The sequence below is a fragment of the Akanthomyces muscarius genome, chromosome 4, assembly GCF_028009165.1.
Source record: "Akanthomyces muscarius strain Ve6 chromosome 4, whole genome shotgun sequence".
Taxonomy (NCBI): domain Eukaryota; kingdom Fungi; phylum Ascomycota; class Sordariomycetes; order Hypocreales; family Cordycipitaceae; genus Akanthomyces; species Akanthomyces muscarius.
Window position 1 is genome coordinate 1,244,019 of NC_079244.1, and position 18,322 is coordinate 1,262,340.

Consider the following 18,322-nt stretch of genomic DNA (forward strand, 5'->3'; position numbering starts at 1 on the left):
ATATGATTACATCCAGCTATCTTATGGATATGAGCTGATTCTTTAGTCCAGTGGGCTGGTAGTCGGCGTTGTGGGTGAGTGGTTCTGGAACTCGCCTAGCACATCCGGCGAGCCTCAGGGAGGGCCTCGACTCGCGTCCCGTCTCGTTCAGTCGCCGGAATGAGACAAGCCGCGTCCAATTTTAAAAAGAACGAAGGTACCAGCTGAAGAAAGAGGCGTTAATGTTGCATTTTCGGCTTGAACTCAATTCAATTCGGCATTGTTACTGCCAAGGCCCAGGACCAGCCTTGTGTACTCATGTTATAGCTGGGGCTGTCGTTGCGGACTATAAACACTCGCACCGGCCAGTGACTAGGCTCATCTCATTTCGGTTCTTCATACGAAGAAGGCATATTCCATACTGAAGTCTCTTTGTATAACGTTCTTTCACTTCGACATTCGACATCATGGTCCCCAAGGCATTGGGCCTCACTTTCCTCTCGGCGCTTCAGAAGCGTCAAGATGGACAGTGCCAAGATTACTGCCCTTTCGGCACCATGACTATTGACATTGCGCCAACTGAGATTGTTGTGCAACAGCCTATCCGTGTCACTGGTTACTTTTCTACCAACGGGCCCATTACCCTCGCCCCCAATATTGTGGCTACGATAACTGGTGCACCAGGTGTCATTGACACTGTTGTCACATTTGACAGCACTGAGATTCAGAACAATACCATGTAAGCTTTCGCTGCTGAAGATTTGGAAAAGACATGTTCACTAATCATATGTCGTTCCCCAGTACGGTTTGCCCTACCAGCCAGTCTACTGGCGGCGGTGGCACAACAACCACTGGCACTGGCAGCACGCCTACTTCAACAGATACCGGCAGCTCGACTGGTACCGACAGTAGCACAGGCGGCAGCACCAATACTGGAAGCTCAACTGGGTCTACTACTGCATCCACTTCTGGCACTGGAAGCTCCACGGACACCTCTGCCACATCTACTTCTGGCAGCACTAACACTGGCAGCTCAACAGATACTTCTGCCACATCCACGTCGAGTAGTACGGGCACTGGAAGCTCTACAGACAGTAGTGCTACGTCAACCTCTGCCAGCACGGGTACTGGAAGCTCTACTGACACGACTGCCTCTTCTACATCTACTGATACGTCCAGCACTGGAAGCAGCACGGATACCTCATCCACAGGCACTTCTTCTACTGGCAGCAGCACGGATACCTCGTCTACGGGCACTTCCTCGACGGGCACTTCCTCTACTGGCACTTCCTCTACGGACAGCAGCACCGACACTTCATCCTCCTCCAGCGCTGCTACCACCACCACCACCGACACCTCGTCCACTACCACCACCACCAGCTCCTCGTCCACCACGAGCTGCACTTCGGCGCTTCCTTCTGTCTGCGCCAAAACCCTGCCGCAGGCGTGCCAGGCCCTCGGCGGCGCCAACGGCCTCGCCCTCACGCCCCTGATCCCGCTCTGCACCACCGCCCTCGGCGCCTTTGCCGGCGGCCAGGCCGCCGCGTGCCTGTCGGCCAACATTGGCGTCGGGACCAGCGGAGCCGGCCTCGTGGCCTGTCTCCAGGCGGCCATTCCCAACATCTGCATCACGGATCTCCCTGCGGCCTGCCTCGCCCTTGGCACCGACCCCGTGGGTCAGCTACCCCAGGATCTCATCTCCTGCACCGCGGCCCTCGGCCCGTTTGCCGTCGGCGCCGCCCTCGACTGTCTGAAGCAGACAATCGATAACCCCCTGGCCATCTTGACCTGTCTGCGAAGCTCGATTGGTCTCGGTGATCCCTCGACGGCCTGCTCAAGCACATCTGGAGGTGGTTCGACGAGTAGCACGCCGACCAGCACCACCTCGAGCGGTACCTCGTCGTCTACTGGTTCGACCACCACTGGCGCGAGCACTGATTCGAGCAGCAGCAGCAGCGGCACAACAACCAGCCCTGCCAGCAGTGACACTTCCAGCACCTCGATCACTTCTTCTTCCACCACCACCAGCTCCTGTGTGCCTACTCCGCTCACGCCAGTCTGCGCTACGGACCTGGCAGCGCCGTGCACCGCCCTGGGCGACACCAGCGGCCTCGCTCTGATCCCTCTCGTGCCCCTGTGCGCCGCCACTCTGGCCACGGTCGGCACTGCCCAGACCGCTGCCTGCTTGGCAGGGCAGATTGGTATCTCGACCTCTGGTGCCAGCATCGTTGCGTGCCTCAGGGCGGCCATCACCAGCGTCTGCATCACGGGTCTGCCCCAGGCCTGTCTAGACATTCCGACCTCGTCTATCGTGCAGATTCCTGTCAAGGTCACGCAATGCACAACAGCTCTTGGTCCCTTCGCCATCGGCGCCGTCGCGCAGTGCCTCACCACCGCCGTCACCGATCCCTTGAACGTGCTATCGTGCCTCCGCACCTCCATCGGCCTCGGGGACCCCAGCGGCGGATGTTCGTCTTCTACCACGGGTCCTACGTCGACCAGCGGAGACAGCAGCAGCAGCTCGTCCACCACCTCGGTCGCTACTACGCCGACATCCACCACGAGTAGTACCACCACTTCTAGCACCACATCCAGCACAACCTCCTCCACCACTTCTAGCACCTCGAGCGCCACGACGCCGACGTCCACAACGAGCAGCACTACCACTTCTAGCAGCTCGTCGACTACCACGACGACACCTCCTACGACCACCACTTCGTCGACGACAACCACCAGCTGTTCGACCACCAGCACCGGCCCTGCTCCGTCCGCATGCGTGACTGGTCTCCCAGCCGCTTGTAACAACATTGGCAGCCTTACCGGGCCGGCCATCATTCCGTTCCTCGCGGGCTGCACTCTTGCCCTTGGACCCTTCGCCGCCGGCAACACACTGACCTGCCTGAGCCAGTCCGCCATTAAATTCAACACGGCCGGCTCCACCATTGTCACCTGCTTGACCAACTCTCTCAAGAGCCAGTGCATCACGGCGCTGCCCGGGGCCTGTACCAAGCTGCGCACCGAGACGGGCCTGGCGCTCGTCCCCGACGTCGCGCTCTGCGTCGCAGCCCTCGGCCCGTACGCCATCGGATCGACGCTGACCTGCCTCGCGACATCCCAAATCACCTCGAGCACGACGGGCGCCGGCATCATCGCCTGCCTGGAGACGGCTCTCGGTCTGCAGTCGTCTGCGCCGGGCGCTGGAGGCGGCGGCGGTGCCGCCTGCACTCCGGCGCCGACGCCCGGAACTTGCTCCGTGTCGTTCCCCAGCGCGTGCGCCGACATTGGATCCATCACCGGCCTCCAGCTGCTGGTCCAGATCCCGCTCTGCGTCACGGCACTTGGAGCCTTTGGCCTCGGTAATGCCGCGCAGTGTCTCGTCACGACCGGCATCTCGGTCAGCACGGCCGGCTCGGCCATTCTCACCTGCCTCACCACCGCGCTCAAGGCGCAGTGCCCCAAGGCACTGCCCGCTGCTTGCACGAATCTGGCCAAGGACTCGGTTCCCCAGCTGGTGGTGGACATTCCGCTGTGCACAGCAGCGCTCGGTCCTTACGCTGCCGGCAGCGCCCTGACGTGTCTGTCAACAAGCACTGGCAGTGGGCAGCAGATTGTCACTTGCCTGAACAATGCTTTGGGAATTATTGTATAATTTGTTCCGGATATTTATCCATATTTAATAGTTTCCTTCTTTTTAATTAATTTGCCACTTTTCTTCATCATCCTTGAGCTTATGATACATTTCCTGGACTCACTACTCTGTGTAAATTTCTTGTAGTGGCTTCGAAACCCTGGCCGAAGCCGTGGCGCTGGCTTTGTGCAATACAACCAAAATCTGGTTGCCGATAATGCCATGCTCACTGGAAAAAATGTCGGATATCAAGCATCTTCCTCTCCCTTGCCTTTCATGCTTCGACAAGACCGAGTTTCGCTGCTTGCGCAAGGTGAGCATGCCAACTATGCAACGGCAATAGAGCACCAAGTTAGGCGGGAAATGCACACAGACGCGAACACAATCCTAATGAATGACTAGACTTCAGCTGTACCATGCAGTATTGCTAAAATCGCCGCCAAAACTGCCGTCAGCATTTTCACTTGACTTTTCAGCCGTCTCGGAGTTTCGCAAAGTAAAAACACGTATCTGGACTTCCCCGACGCGCCGCCTGCCACCTGCAGTATGCCTTCACTTTAGTGCTGCCGTTCCTGATCGTGACCCAAGCCCAGGATCAGGCATGCTACGTAGTATCGCCGAGAGGATAGAATAAGGGGTGCTGAATGTGTATTGATGACTCCCCTAAAAGAACTTTCCACTAAAAAAGAAAGAGTCTCGGGAGACTCTCCCATTTTGTCGTTCCTAAATTCACTAGTACTGTGTCCCGAGGAATACTCAGGCAGCGATTTCGTCCTTTTCAGCAATGCGAGTATCAACTGGAGCTCTGTCGCTGTTTGTCAGCTTCTGGTGGATGTTGTGCTGCCCAGTGGCAGTTGGACTCGAGGCTTATACCTGGCCGAATCGCCACATCGATCTCCTCGAGCACATGTTGTACGAGCACAGCGGCTATCATGTCAACTCGCCTGCCTCTTTCGTCGTTCCCTGTGGCACCGTTTCCTTTGGAGCAGGCAGAAATGGCCCAGCGGAATGGATCAGGACTGCCTACCATGACATGGCTAATGCCGATGTCCTGGCCGGCACGGGAGGAATTGATGCCTCCATCGGCTTTGAGCTCGACAGGGACGAGAATCCTGGCAAAGGGTTCAACGAGACTTTATTCAACTTGCGCGATTTCATGACAGCACGGACCTCGATGGCGGATCTAATTGCCATGGGTGCATTATTTGCCGCGGGCGGCTGCTCGGGGGGTAAAGTCTTGCTTCCATTTCGTGGTGGTCGAGTTGACGCGGTCGGCCCAGGCCTGAAAGGTGTCCCGCGGCCGGAGGAGACACTGGAGAGCCATGAGGCCGCTTTCGCGCGGCAGGGATTCAACCAGGAAGAGATGATTGGTCTCGTGGCTTGCGGTCATACCCTTGGAGGGGTTCATGGCGTTGACTTTCCAGAAATTGTGGATGTTTTCAACGATATAGTACGTTTCAGAAATGGAACAGAATTCACTCGTCTAACAACGAACCAGGCGACTGATGACAATACGCAAACATTCGACAGCACCAATGAAGGTGAATCCTCATTTGACAATCAAGTGTAAGTCGTGTCGCATATCATCGAAGCAGACTGTCTAAGAAAAATACTAGTGCTCGCGATTTCATCTCAAACATCGGAAAAAATCCACTTGTGTTTGGCCACAATGTGACTGCAAGGTCAGACGCTCGAATCTTCGATGCTGATGGCGGCAAGCTGATTGGAGAAATGGCTCAATCCAACGACCTTTTCTTGAACAAATGCCAAACCCTCCTAGAGAGAATGATCAATACCGTGCCAAGGGGAGTTACTCTAGGGGGTCCCATAGATATCATCCCCGTTAAGCCGTCCAGTCTCTATGCTACAGTCGGCACTAGCCCTGGCAAGATGACCATCACCGGCCTCGTTCGAGTACGTGCTAGTCAATCAGTCCCCTCAAAATAACATTGAGGAAACTAACATAAGATCAGCTCATATCGCGAGAGAACTCGTGGGATGCAGACCCAGGCCGAAAGGTCAAGATACATCTGCGGCCTCGTTCTGGGGCGGCATGCTCAGATGTATCGCCTTGCACCGTGGCTGAGGCGACAGAGTTCTCCTGGTCTCGAAGTCTGTACCACCAGGCTGGGTATCCCTACTTCAAGAAGTATAGATTCAGCCAGGAAATATCGGCAAAGCAAGGCATTTCCGCTTTCGACGTTGAAGTAGTAGACACGGCGGCGGATGGATCGATCACCACTACGATGCATAAAAATGGCGGCAATGGATTTCCTTTTGAGGATAAGATTCTAACACAGCCACAATTGACATGCAACGGGCAAAAGACATCCGGATTATTCAACCTGACGGTTGCAGTACGTGTCAATAACTATTTCGCGGTCGTTTGCCACCACCACTGACGATGCGTCTTCTAGGTCCGAGAAGATGCCAGCTTGACGGCGCTAAAGGCCAAGTTCCAGCTTCCGCAGCCTCTTGATGCACTGGTACCAGTTATAACAACAAAGTCTACAGATTTAATGCGGATCGGCAGCATCAAGGACACAGGGTATACTCTGTTTCATGCGCAGTACCACTTGCCAGTGGGCACTTACACCTTGACGTATGATTTGGTAGCATCAAACGCTACGAAGCAAGTTCAAAGCACCTTTAACGAGGTTCCAGAAATTAAGACATGCCCAGAGAGCGATGGAATGGCTTGAGCAGATTGCCTGACGGGCCCTTCGCTTCGCACCGGTGCATCTTGGGTGGCAGCATCACACATGCGCGCGGTCGCACAATTGAGAGAAAGTAAATAGTTTCGATCTAATGTAGACGATTATCGTCAGAAGTATGCTATGGGGTCTGCAGCGGACATCGAAACGCCAGCTGCCGGCAAAAGAATACCTAGGTTCTCCCAGCCTGTCACTCCGTGTCCCACACTTCCCGACGTACCATCAGTTCATCATATCCAGGACATTGTAATTATTGGAATAGTCAGAAGAGACTTATATTCTAGATCCCAAGAGAAGCAAAAAGAAGCAGTAGCTACGAAGCAAAACGCCCCCTGCATCAGCGGATCTCCCAAAAGAGCCCGACTGAGCTCCTACAGACAAGCACCAAGACATGAAAAGCAAGCATGGCTTGGCCACCCCTTTTTCTTCGACAACTTCGTACCTTGCATCGGCCTTGCGGGCTAGTAAGTTTGAAGAGGAGACTCGAGTGGACGTGTTGTCCCGTCTTGCAGCGGGGGGGAAGGGGGGAAACCGGCGACGGATGCCTCGCGGCCGCCGTGCACAGTCAGTATCCATTTCCTTTCTCTTCTTTTTGGGGGCCTTTTCTTTTTGTATATTTAGTGATCTGCAAAATACATCTGCGACAGACTTGCTTCCACTTTGTCCAAAGGCGGGAGACCCGGAGGCGTCCACGGCCGCCAGGTACAAGAAAGCATATATGGATGACGAGGAGGCTGGCCTCTCGACCCTGTGCCGAAGAAGCAACCATAACTTACGCACTCCACAGAGGCCAGGCGTTGCACTTGGCTGCGTCCGTTATTCGTTTTGCGTATACGATTCTATCTCGCACATCAAGTGATATATGACGAGACTGCTTGTAGATACGCCCAGTGCGTGGCACACTGTGAGGGGATGGAGTGTGCGTAAGAAGATGGGGAAGGGGGGGGGGGGGGGGGGGGGGGGGGGAGAAAAACTGCATCAACCAGGTCTTTGGAATGAGGGTTGGCAGGCGCGGCAGCCCGTGTCCGCTTTAGACTTGGCCTCCCCACAAGAAGATCTGACACAGCGAGGAACGAGATACAAGGCAGGCCTCTCAATTGCACGGGGTCAGTTGCTGGAGTAGTTAGCTGGACCGAAAACGTAGCATTTGCAAATGGCCGGCGAAAGAAACATCGTCGACTCTGGTCGCAACTTGTGTTTTCACTCTGACCACATTATCAATGTGCCTCTGACTCGTCTTTTTTTTCCCTTTGGCTACGCCTGATTTCTTGGACATTGGCATCGTAAGGACGGGCTGAAAAAATTTTCGATTGCATCATGCAATCCCATGGCGATATAAGACATGCATACTTGGCAGTACCTCGTTCTGGGATCACTCATGTTTTCTTTCTGCCTAGTGGAACCGAAAGAAGGCAGCGTTGTAGTACATGAAAATAGTTTGCGACTTGTCGTGGTTGGGAAACAAGGGCATTTCCAACCGTGTGGCTTTACACCTAGTGGCTGGGCGACTACAACATGATTCCTTTTTTCACGCGAGCTACTGCACCTTAATGCATGCCTACGCCCACGCCTCGCCTACTCAGTTTGGGAGTGAGATTACTGATACTTCCGAAGAAAGAAATAAACCAGAAAAAAAATCGTACCATATTAGTCGCATTCTGTTAGTGCAAAAGGCGCAGGATACTTCGTTGCCCATGTGCACGAGGTACCAGCAACTAGTAGGACAAGTCTCTGCCAGGGATTGTCGAGCTGCGATGGGTAACGTCGGCATCTGCTGTGATGACCACTTTCCTTTGCTTCATGCCACCGCCACATAGATTAATTGACTGCCGGTTGTCTATTACCGCAGAAGTAGATCACATTAGCTAGGCCGCCCCGGCAGATGGGTCAGGGCCCGTCCAAGAATTTGGCACGCTTCTTGTCTCTTACCGCAGGCGAGACGCTCACATGACAATGGTTTATGCACGAATATATTGCATTTATGGGCACCTTGCCGGCGGAATCTGGACCGTGCCTTGCCAGGGTGTCATACCCTCGACAGCTGCCGCAATTGTGAGAATTGCCGTATCGGGTACCTGGACCATGTCGCCAGCTTTTCACTAAACTGTCTTTGGGCAATATACCAGTGGAGGCAGCTAGGATTGATATTGGCGGCTGAGAAGTATCCGGATGAGGATTTGTGACGAGATAGAAAAAGAGGCTCTATGACTGCCCCCCAAGAGGCGTGCACGCCCTTCTCTATCATGCACCTTGCTCGGCTCCGAACGCCATCTGTGTCAAAAGATTGAACGATGCAAAAGCTGGGATGAAAAGCGCTCGGGGCGCAATTAGATCAAGCCGTAGCAGAGGTTGAGCAAATCCCGACCTGGCGCTTGAGCGAATCAGGCAGGTACTGATTCGTCGGTTCCGCTAGAGTAAACAAGCCACGAAAAAACGTTCGAGCGTACTGGCATTTGCCGTGGCGGGAATAAAAATAGGGCTCTCGTGATACAAGTTGTCCATGTCCTGATAATTCTACCAAAGCAGATTTGGCGACTGCCGTAGGAAACGCCTATACGAAGCCGAGGAAGCGAAGCAGCGGCGGGAGCTGCCAAGACGGCTCCCCAGTGAATTGAAAACAGGAACGATGATCTATGCTCTCCGCGTTGTCATAAACGAAAGAGGCCCGAAATCCTGGCCACGCCCTTGCACGAATAAGTACCTTCCGCCATGGAAACAATGGTCTCTTCTGCCTGTTTTCTGGCTCGGACCCGTCAGCCTCATTTATTTGAGGGATGCGGACAGGAACGTGCTAGCAGGACCGGTTCGTGAAGCCGCTTCCCGTCCAGATACAGTACAGCGAGTGGGGATGCAATGCGCTATTTAATTTATAGCAGCAGCCTTGTTGAATTTCATATTGTTGTTCGTCTTTCCATCTCTCTACTTTTTTTGCTTTTTCGCACAAGAAAGTAAATCCTTGCGAATAGCCTCGATTCGGGATGGCGCCATGCAGCTGAGGCTTAGTCCCGTCTGTTTAGCGTATATTCCGAGTTCCCAGTACCAGGGGACTGGTCGCCTACATTAGTTGATTATTAGACAGAAGAGGGGTAAGAGTCGAGAAAAAGAAATCTCTAGGTGTCTTCTCGTCTCAATTCTGACACGAAATGATACGAGTCAGTTTCTACCTACTTCCTTTTTCGACCTGACCTTTTCAAGGCCGCGTTTACTCCTCGCACCAGTCGTTCTATCGCCACCGCGTAGCTCTTCCTTTTAGCAAAGTATTGCCCTCGCATTGAAGTGTTCCTCATCGGGATCGGTGTTGGGCCTTTGATTATTGTAAAATTTCTCGGACAGCCGCTTAGAATGCTGCTAAGAATTCCGTCCGACTCTGAGGCGGTCATTTCCTTGTACAATAAACAATATTCTATCTAAGATATTGGAAATATCCCGCCACCTTTAAAGATTGGGCAGCCACGGCGCGGCTTGACATCGTGATTCTTGGCCGAGAACCCTGGATATCGAGGGTCTAGAAGGTTTAGCCCGTCCACCCCATAGCCTTATTCTCGGGTTACGTGGCACAATTGTTTCAATGTCAGTCCTTTGTGGCTGCCATTCAGCGCCAACTTCCCACCAAGCATGTCGGTCCCTGAGTCGTACCTGGCACATGATGCGCCAAAACAACTGCCCAAAAAGCAAGTCCAGTGGCAAAAGAAAAACTATAACTCGAAACAGAAGATGCCAATTGATAATCTTGGCCACCAGCCTGCACACCTTTCTACAGATCCCACCTCGCAGGCAAGTTCAGCTCCTTTGCTCTTCGCTTCCGACTGAAAGTCACAGTAACTCATAAGAAATCGAGATTCACGACTGCTTCATTATCTGAAGACCCGGGAGGAGTAAATTTGTTGTCTGTCGGCGGCTGGAACTCGAAAGCCAGGCTGCCCTGGATCTGCCAAGTCCTTTTTCTAACCGCAAATGTAGGGTGGCTTCGTCAGCGCATCGACTTTCTATCAAGCCACTTGTAGAAAAACTTCAAGTAATACATTTAAGAACAAGGATTTCGTCGCTTTTGAGTCACTGAGAGTTGAGCATACGCAGCCCAATGCGAAAGAAGAAGAGCGACCTGCTCGAAGCTCCTCGTCTGACAATTTGTGCACCGAATGCTGGGGTCAATGGGAGAAAATGGGTCAAAGTTGCACATGGTGCGATACAGAATCTTGTTTTGTCAAGAAGAGACTTGTGATAAAAGTTGTAAGTCACGCCTTCAGTATACATCTGCGAAGACACTGTTCTCGGCACAGCAGCAATGTTTCAGCGTGCTGTTCCTTGGCTTCTGAGCGACCATGAAAAGGTCGATATTACTCTGATTTGAAGTTCCTCTATTATGATTGCATACTCAGTATTTTATTCAGTTGCTTTCCCTAGCCTCTAGCCTCGTGAAAGCAAGTTCATTGGCTTCTGCCAGGTACGACGACGGGGACAAACAACAAATTTGATGGAAGGTTAGCCAATGTTACCCTCCGAGGACAGTGCAGAGACTGGAAACAAAGACCAGAAGCTTAGATTCTATCATCAGAGATTCCTATAACCATATGCTCCGTTTTGTTATATTTGGCCGGTACATCGGCAAGTGCGTCGCCTGTCTAGAAATGTTGCAGAAGCACTTCGCCTGGTAGCGTCGTGGCGTTGTGTTACTGGCTCCAGTCTTTCGTCACATAACTATGACAGCGGACTTTTTGGTAAATCAAAGAAAGTAGTTTTTGGGATACTTCAGTCTTTTCATCTCGGCACAAGGTCGTGTTATCTTACGATATTGGGGAGGTAGGCTCGTCGTTAAACCTCACGGCAAAAAGTAAGGAGGTATATATGCTTGGTTCTCTCACTTGTAATCTATTTGGGAACAACTACTTACAATAGGTGGTTTTAAGGCTAGTGCTGGCATTGAATTAGAATAGTTCTTGGAACCCTCCTTTGCACTGACTGCTTCGCTTGTAAGAGTAGCCCTTACTTAGCATTGCGAAGGCTTTTTTGGAGAACAGCGGAGTGTACATTGAATGAGCACTAGCATTATGTACAACACAGCGAGAATGAGGGAAACTAGAACATATTGATATGATATAATACAGACTACGACACCAATATACCAGCTTTCAGACATGAAATTGATGCACAGCGGCCCCAAGAGTGAGTACGTTTAGATGTCCATGCACACAGTAGTAGCCTACCCTATATCTCCACTGTCAAGGTGAGGCTATCGCTCCATGACCAGACAGCAAGCAATAGTTTTCTGGGCTGTGAACCCCTAGTAGAGTTATTTCTCAAGCAGGGGCGTAAATTGATGTAACTATTGGTGTCGTTTTATCTGCGGCGTATAATGTTTCAGTACCAAGAGCCGATTCATTGTTGTGCTGATAATTGCAAGCCTGGTGAAGGGTTAACATTGTCAGAGCTAGATCACCATTAAAACGAGACAGTTTTATCAATGTAAACAAATTCCGCAATAAATATTTTATCAATCACAAACGTGGGAGTCTTGAGAACTATTAGTTCCTGCAGCTTCATTTTGTTGATACAGACGCGCTCCAAGCCAATATCCGCTTGAGGCAGAGCCAAATGTACAAAGAGGTATTGTTTCGATGCAAAGAAAATTGGACGGGGCCTGATTTAGTGTCCGGAAAGCAGGCTGTTACTGCCGCGAGTCCTGCTAGGACGCCACCAAGACATCACACAGGCTGCGTCCGGGTGGCTTCCCCGGCGACTGGGATAGTACGCCCGCATAAGTGTGCAGTCACACCACTTGGATGGGGACCTGTACTGGTAGCATCAGGCTTTCATGGGGGTGACGGCATCAATTTAGATGGACTAGGGTTCCATTGCACAGCGATTTACGCCGACTACCGTATCAGCGTATCTGGGAAGACGAATAATGGTTCGTTGGTGTGTGCTCGATCACCGACATTTCGGGTATCGTTTCTGCTGTATTACCTAGAAGTGCCACTTTATTGGCATTCTTCATTTTGCCCAACTGGTGGTCCTTATTAAAGCGGGTGGTGTTGGACGCCACCAGGCTTCTCTGGCCCAAGGCCCTCTTTCTTCATGTGACGCTGATGATATCACTGCATGGAAAGAAGGAATTGGCCTGTCGCACGCGAGTCTACGGCTCCGGGGCGCTGTAATCCACTTCAAATGGCCAGGCCTAGGCCTTGTCAATGGCGGAAATTGCCGGGGACCTGGCTGTGTCAGGTGAGGTCCCCAGAAGCCTCGCACAGATAGCACAAGTTGCACAATTTTCACCGCTAATTCGTACTGAAGGTTTTCAAGGCCGTGTTATTTCATACAAATAATTACAGCGCACGTGGAATACGACACCACAGTGTTGCTGTCGGATGTGGGCGGTCAAATGTCTTCAGCGTTGTATTTGATTGAAGGCCTACTCGCTGAAGGTGGGTCTGACTTGTCGTGATCAAAACGCGAAGAACGTGGTAGGCAAGTAGGTTGCATTGCCAATGCCGTTTGGGTAGCCAAGCTTATTAGCAAGTAGGATTCTGGATTGCCTCAGTGATGAGTGTGCCTCGAGGTTTCCACTAGTATTTGTTAGTCCCGCCTCTCAACGCCTGTCTAGCTCTGCGGGCCAATGACGCGAGATTTTATCCGGCAATTCTCAGCGACGCCCATGTAAATCTGTCGTGAGCCCTGTCGGAACTGAGCCTGCCGCTCAGTGTTGGAGTCAATTCCGATACAAGACCCACGATCGACACACCCGTCATTTGACAAAGGAGATGAATCTCCGACGGCATCATCCTCTTAAAAAGATCTACGATGGCTAGGGACAGACACTGGAAAATAAAGCGAAGCCGCTATTTACAAGAATGTTTAAGTACAAGCGCTCACAGTTTGCTAGACATGGCAAGCCGGCATGTATGAGCGAGATGGCTGCAGAATCGAGCCTAGGCCAGGCAATTGGCCTCGTTCCATTAGCGCACGCCGGGCCGTGTTCGCTAGGTGCTGTTTCTTTGCTTCCTGATTCATGATACCCCTACGCACAAGCTAGTTCCTGCTAGTTGTCTCTGACAGCCAAAGACTTTCCCAGATGGGGAGGCAATTTGTCGCACTAACCAACATCCTTGATCCCTACCTTGCGGACGCGGGCAACACGCGATTACACCAGTTTTGAGCCATTCAAGTGTAGATCAGAGGGTTCCCGACCGCACCATAGGCAAGAGAAAGAGCGATTTTTGCTCTTTCTACTGAGTACGGGCATGGTCGTCCTGACATTACGCAAACTGCACACTAATAACGCCCTTGCCTGAAAAAAATACCAGGGTCAAACCGGCTGGACAACTAGCCGACTCAGCGTGTGCCAGCTGCCGACTGTGGCTGTCCTCGCTGAACATGAAGCTGCACAGCAAGGGCAGGCTACTGGAACACGAGTTTTATTACGCAGCTCTCACTCATTGACTAACCTTAGATACTTATCGGGTAGCAAAGGCGAATGTGCGAGCACTCGGCCGATACAACATACAGATGCTGATCACGCACACCTCCCGAGTGCGAAGTAGAGTGAATGTAACATGTGTATGGCGATCCTACCATGGCGAGGCTGAAATTACCACGAGAATACTGGGTCACTTAAGCTCACAAGAGGTGAAACAGGAGGGAATCTCGCCACACTCAGCGCCCGTCGTCTTGGAAGCGCCCAGGTGGCGGACAGAGCTGACCGCGACAACGTGAGCAGACAAACAGGGCTCACCTTTTCAAGCACCAGAAACCCAGCTCCAGTATCTGATAATTTAATTAGAAATACCTTTTAATATACTAATTCAGGTGGAAAACTCACATCCATTTGTTGCGTATTCTTCTTGGATGGCTATTTAGGTTGAAAGACTGCCTCCTGTGTCCTGTGTGGAAGGGTACGGGCGGCCCGTTTTGTCCGTCGCGTGGCCTGTTCGTCTATTCCTTCCTTGCTAGGCATGGATGTAATCACATCCGGTCAAACGGCAAGCCATGTCTTGGATGAAGGGGTTCGTTTGATGTTTCCCAAACTCTGCGATGCAACCGCGAGGTGTGACGAAATCCTTCAGCGCAGGGTCGGCAAGCGTTCGAGAAGGTGTCAGAAACAATACCGAGGCAACGGTAGTGTGAAGAGGGGAAGTGAGACCATGTTGGCACCCTACCACGCTAACATACCGCTAGGACAAAGACAGTGAAGCATCTGCAACGGTCCCCGACCTGTCAAGCAAGTCAAAAGGGGCATCCCGCGACGAAGGTGCCCACGCTGGGAAAGAAAATACTTGGCCAATGCTAGCAAAAAATCGGCAGTTCGATGTAGCCGACCCGCCACCAACGCTGGCTTGACTCGCGTGCCTGAGCTCCCCGGCATGTGCGCACTAATTTGAATCAGGGCGTATCCAGTTAAAGTGCGCTCGTGAAGTAACACCTCTTCTGCTGATGCGCGAGGCTGAGAAAGCGGCACCAGAATACAATATCGCTCTATTCGGTGTCGCCGCTGTCAATTCTCAGAACCGATGGCCGGAGCACGAAAGTGCTCCGGAAAGGCAAAGGCGCTTAAGATCGCCGATTGGCGCTCGCGAGGCCGTAACAGCGTAGGGACACTTGATGGTATAATGCTATTACCATGACGCGTGGCGCTGCAGCCCATCGATCTACTGCGCCAGGTCACTGCATGATCAAATCATGCAGTGGGTGGTATTTCATCCTTAGCGTCGAGCGCTTTCCTGAAATGGGGTGAAACAAAAAAGCGGCAGACTAACATGCCTTGCGTGGAAAAGAGTGGCGGCGATAGCGTCGCTCCAAATGACACCTTTGTCGGCGGTGTTCTCCGGCCGCCCCGTATCATGATGATACTGGCTTCAGTATCAAGCTGAATAAAAGTATACGCGCCAAAAGCAAAAGCATAGAGTCAGGTCATCATCAAGGAGTTATGATATATATCCAAGTTGGAATGGTGGGCTACGTCCAAGTGAATTTCAACCAAAATGTTTGCCATATTTGTTCAGGCAACCGGCACTGTAGGCTAACAAATACCAACTTCCCGCAGTAAATAATGACGTACATCCATTAAACTTGGATACAACAAGGTCAATGGAGCCGTCTTCAATCTGAGTCTATGCGCCTTAATGAGAAGAGTCCAATTGAAGGTACTTGTTGACTGATCGTTGAATGTACATCTTCAGCTTGGATAGTCTCACACCTCCCCCAATCCGAGTCTCTGTGGCTATTATCGAGACCGAGAGTCACCGAATCAGGCGGGTGAATACGCCATTCTCAAAGTCGAAAACTGCTCCGAGCTGATGCCTCCTCCGTCGTGGCATTCAGACCGTTGAATGGTCTTTGCGCAGCCCTTGCGCACGACACTGCAGCATGCCTGTATATTTGAGGGACGCTAAACCCTGACCACCATGTGTGACCCAGCTAGAGCAGGCCAGGTTTCCATGTCGCCGAAATGCACGGACAAGTGGTGTCATTCGCGCTGTCAAGTTCTTTCCAGAACACGCTGGAATTGAAACATCACGTGGCTCTATCCGTCCACAAGCCGTGTGTTTCGTGCGCCAGAACGTCGTTTAAAGAATCAGGACTAGCCCACGACTCCTCTCGCCTGCAGAATGGCGTGCGCCAAGCCAAATATGCCCATTGGACTCGTTGTTTCGTGTTTCGAAGAAGCCAGCTACATTCGTTCAACCCCAGCAACAGTTTATCCATTGCTTACTTGTCAAGATCTACGCCGCACTTCCCCGCAAGGCACGGATCACAATCAGGCTCTTGCTGTGCGGCGAGATTCTAGCAGGAACCACGAAGCTCGGACCAGGCCGCATCAACAAGTGAGTAAGGCAAAGCCATTCATAGCGCATCGGTGGTCTCCTGATGCACCGCTTTCCATCACTTCGGCCGGGAACTGCGACCCTGATATTGATGATGTTCGGGAGGCGCGACTGCTCCACCCCGATTTATTACACAGCAGCCCTTGCTCTCCAGGAAACCAGACCGGAACAGACGTGTTATTTTGGTGATGCTGGCTCAACGCGGATGGATCGACGCAGTTTCTTGATGATGACGACGGCCATTTTGGACGGCGCTGCCTGATGGTCAACTGCGCGAGTCGATATATCAACCACTTGTTTAGGTCAAAGTCCACTACAACCCCACTGCCAATAGAAACTAGATGGCATGGCCGCTCGAATTCTGAGTCTAGAGCAACGCGGCAGTTGCTCTCTTGAGTCGTACTAAATGGAATGCCAGGCCGGCTCTCTCCTCCTCTGAAACAGTGGCGGGCGTCGATGATTGGACACCAGTGTAATCATGGGTGTCCGTGGCGAAATATCGTTTCTACGAAGGCTTGAGGATACAATCCCAAAGGGGATAATACGCACTGCACGTGGCTATCCGAAACCACTTAGCTGCATTATTAGCTTATTTTGTAGGACAGTGCTCAGTCGATCCTTGCCATGCCGCTCTTCAAAGATGTCTTCTAGCTGCACACAGGCGCCTTCTAGCACCATTCTCCAGCGACGCCACACCAAACGACAGTGTGACGGCGACACAAAAAAATTAGCACACAGCTCCCAAGCCACAAAGAATGACCAGGTCCCAGGCCGGAGTTCCATCAAGCTAATCAAGGAGCTAGCGACTGGGCGGTTTGACGTTCCTTGGTGTGAGCTGTGGCTTGTGATAAGCCACTAATAGGCCAACTAGCCTACCATTTACTCTCCGACGCCAGCCGGCATGGCAACGTCGCGCAGTCGCTGTATGGGAGTTCTGGCAGCCGAAATAAGTGAAGCTGAAGGAGTATTATGCGCAGCCCTGTGTCCAGCAACTTGGCGGAAGCCTCCGATGTGGTATCGTTGTCAAGCTACGGCGCATGACCCAAGTAGACAGGGCTCTAGCTGTAGGGCCGGACGACGCCGACAGATTCCCGTCGCCAAAACCCGCCCGGGGTTGGACAACTGTAGATGAATATACCTGTCGGCCTGCGACGGGTAGACACCAGAGGACAGAGAACTCACTACAAAATGGTATGCTGGAGCTCGTTATCATACTGAGTCGTATCTTCATTGGAACTGTTCTTACAGCGCCGATGCCACTCTGACGTGTTGATGTTCACCTTTATTCATACCGACCTCTTCCATTGACGTTTGTCGAAAACGGCCGAAAGAAAATGGCTGCAACACTAAAGGAGGATCCTGATCTTGACCGAGTCTACTCCGCACTAGCCGTATCCTGAAATTCCGAGTCACGAGCCGTTCCTTTGAGTAGTGAGCGCCCCTGTAGCGGAGTCAAGTTGACTAGGCCCTACCCCAGCCTCGCTCGGTGTCGGCAACCGACCGAGCTGCAGTGTTAACTGTAGGCATTGGTACACGAGGTGGTGAAGACTTTTTAGCCAAAACAATTAGAAGAAAACAAAGTGATCGTATTCTGAAGAGCAGATCCAACCTCTGTTGCGTCGAGGGTACCCATACAACCATAGTGCACCCACTCCATTTGAAAGAGAGGTAGGTACCATGTGGGCCGATTTGGAGCATCAAGCACCTTGGTGAGCGCGGCTAAGCTAGTGACTGACATGCAGTGATCCATGTTAGTGTTCGTTTCATGCAGGAGCCTGACTCTTTCGCCATGTTCGCGATTTGGAGTTTGCGACAAGGTAGGGTTAATGGCTCACTCGGGAAATCGCTCGGAAATTGGGGCGTCGAGTCGCTATGCAAGCCCTGGCGGTCGGGGTAGTAGGGAGCTACTGAATCGTTCGCCGACATGGGGTAGACCTGTTCCAATGTGAAAACCACAAAGAGCCATGTCCCTGGCGAGATCGGTACCATGTGTTGGCGCAGTGTAATTGGCCAGAGGGGCAAGATAGGATAGCGAGCTCATCTAGGTCCTGCCCGAGATCCTTGGCCCGTCCATAACGCGCAACGTTGTAAGATTGTAGACAATCTTACTGGTAGCTTGGGAGAGATAAAATGAGACCCATGGACAAGGCTTGCATCGGGTGTCTGACAGTCTGGTGACGAGC

At 52.1% G+C, this 18,322-nt stretch overlaps 2 protein-coding genes across 2 annotated transcripts; both read left to right on the forward strand.

Moving 5' to 3' along the window:
- Window positions 1-446: 446 nt before the first annotated feature.
- LMH87_011061 (uncharacterized protein) lies at window positions 447-3,628 on the forward strand (the record flags this gene model as incomplete). The annotated part of the gene is made up of 2 exons (XM_056200141.1): window positions 447-718; window positions 781-3,628. 2 exons carry the CDS (start codon window positions 447-449, stop codon window positions 3,626-3,628), a joined length of 3,120 nt encoding a protein of 1,039 aa, XP_056052021.1.
- Window positions 3,629-4,391: 763 nt separating this feature from the next.
- Window positions 4,392-6,309, forward strand: LMH87_011062 (uncharacterized protein; the record flags this gene model as incomplete). Its single annotated transcript, XM_056200142.1, has 5 exons — window positions 4,392-5,057; window positions 5,106-5,173; window positions 5,224-5,521; window positions 5,581-5,964; window positions 6,025-6,309. The coding sequence occupies 5 exons, from the start codon at window positions 4,392-4,394 to the stop codon at window positions 6,307-6,309; spliced, it is 1,701 nt and encodes a 566-aa protein (XP_056052022.1).
- Window positions 6,310-18,322: the final 12,013 nt, after the last annotated feature.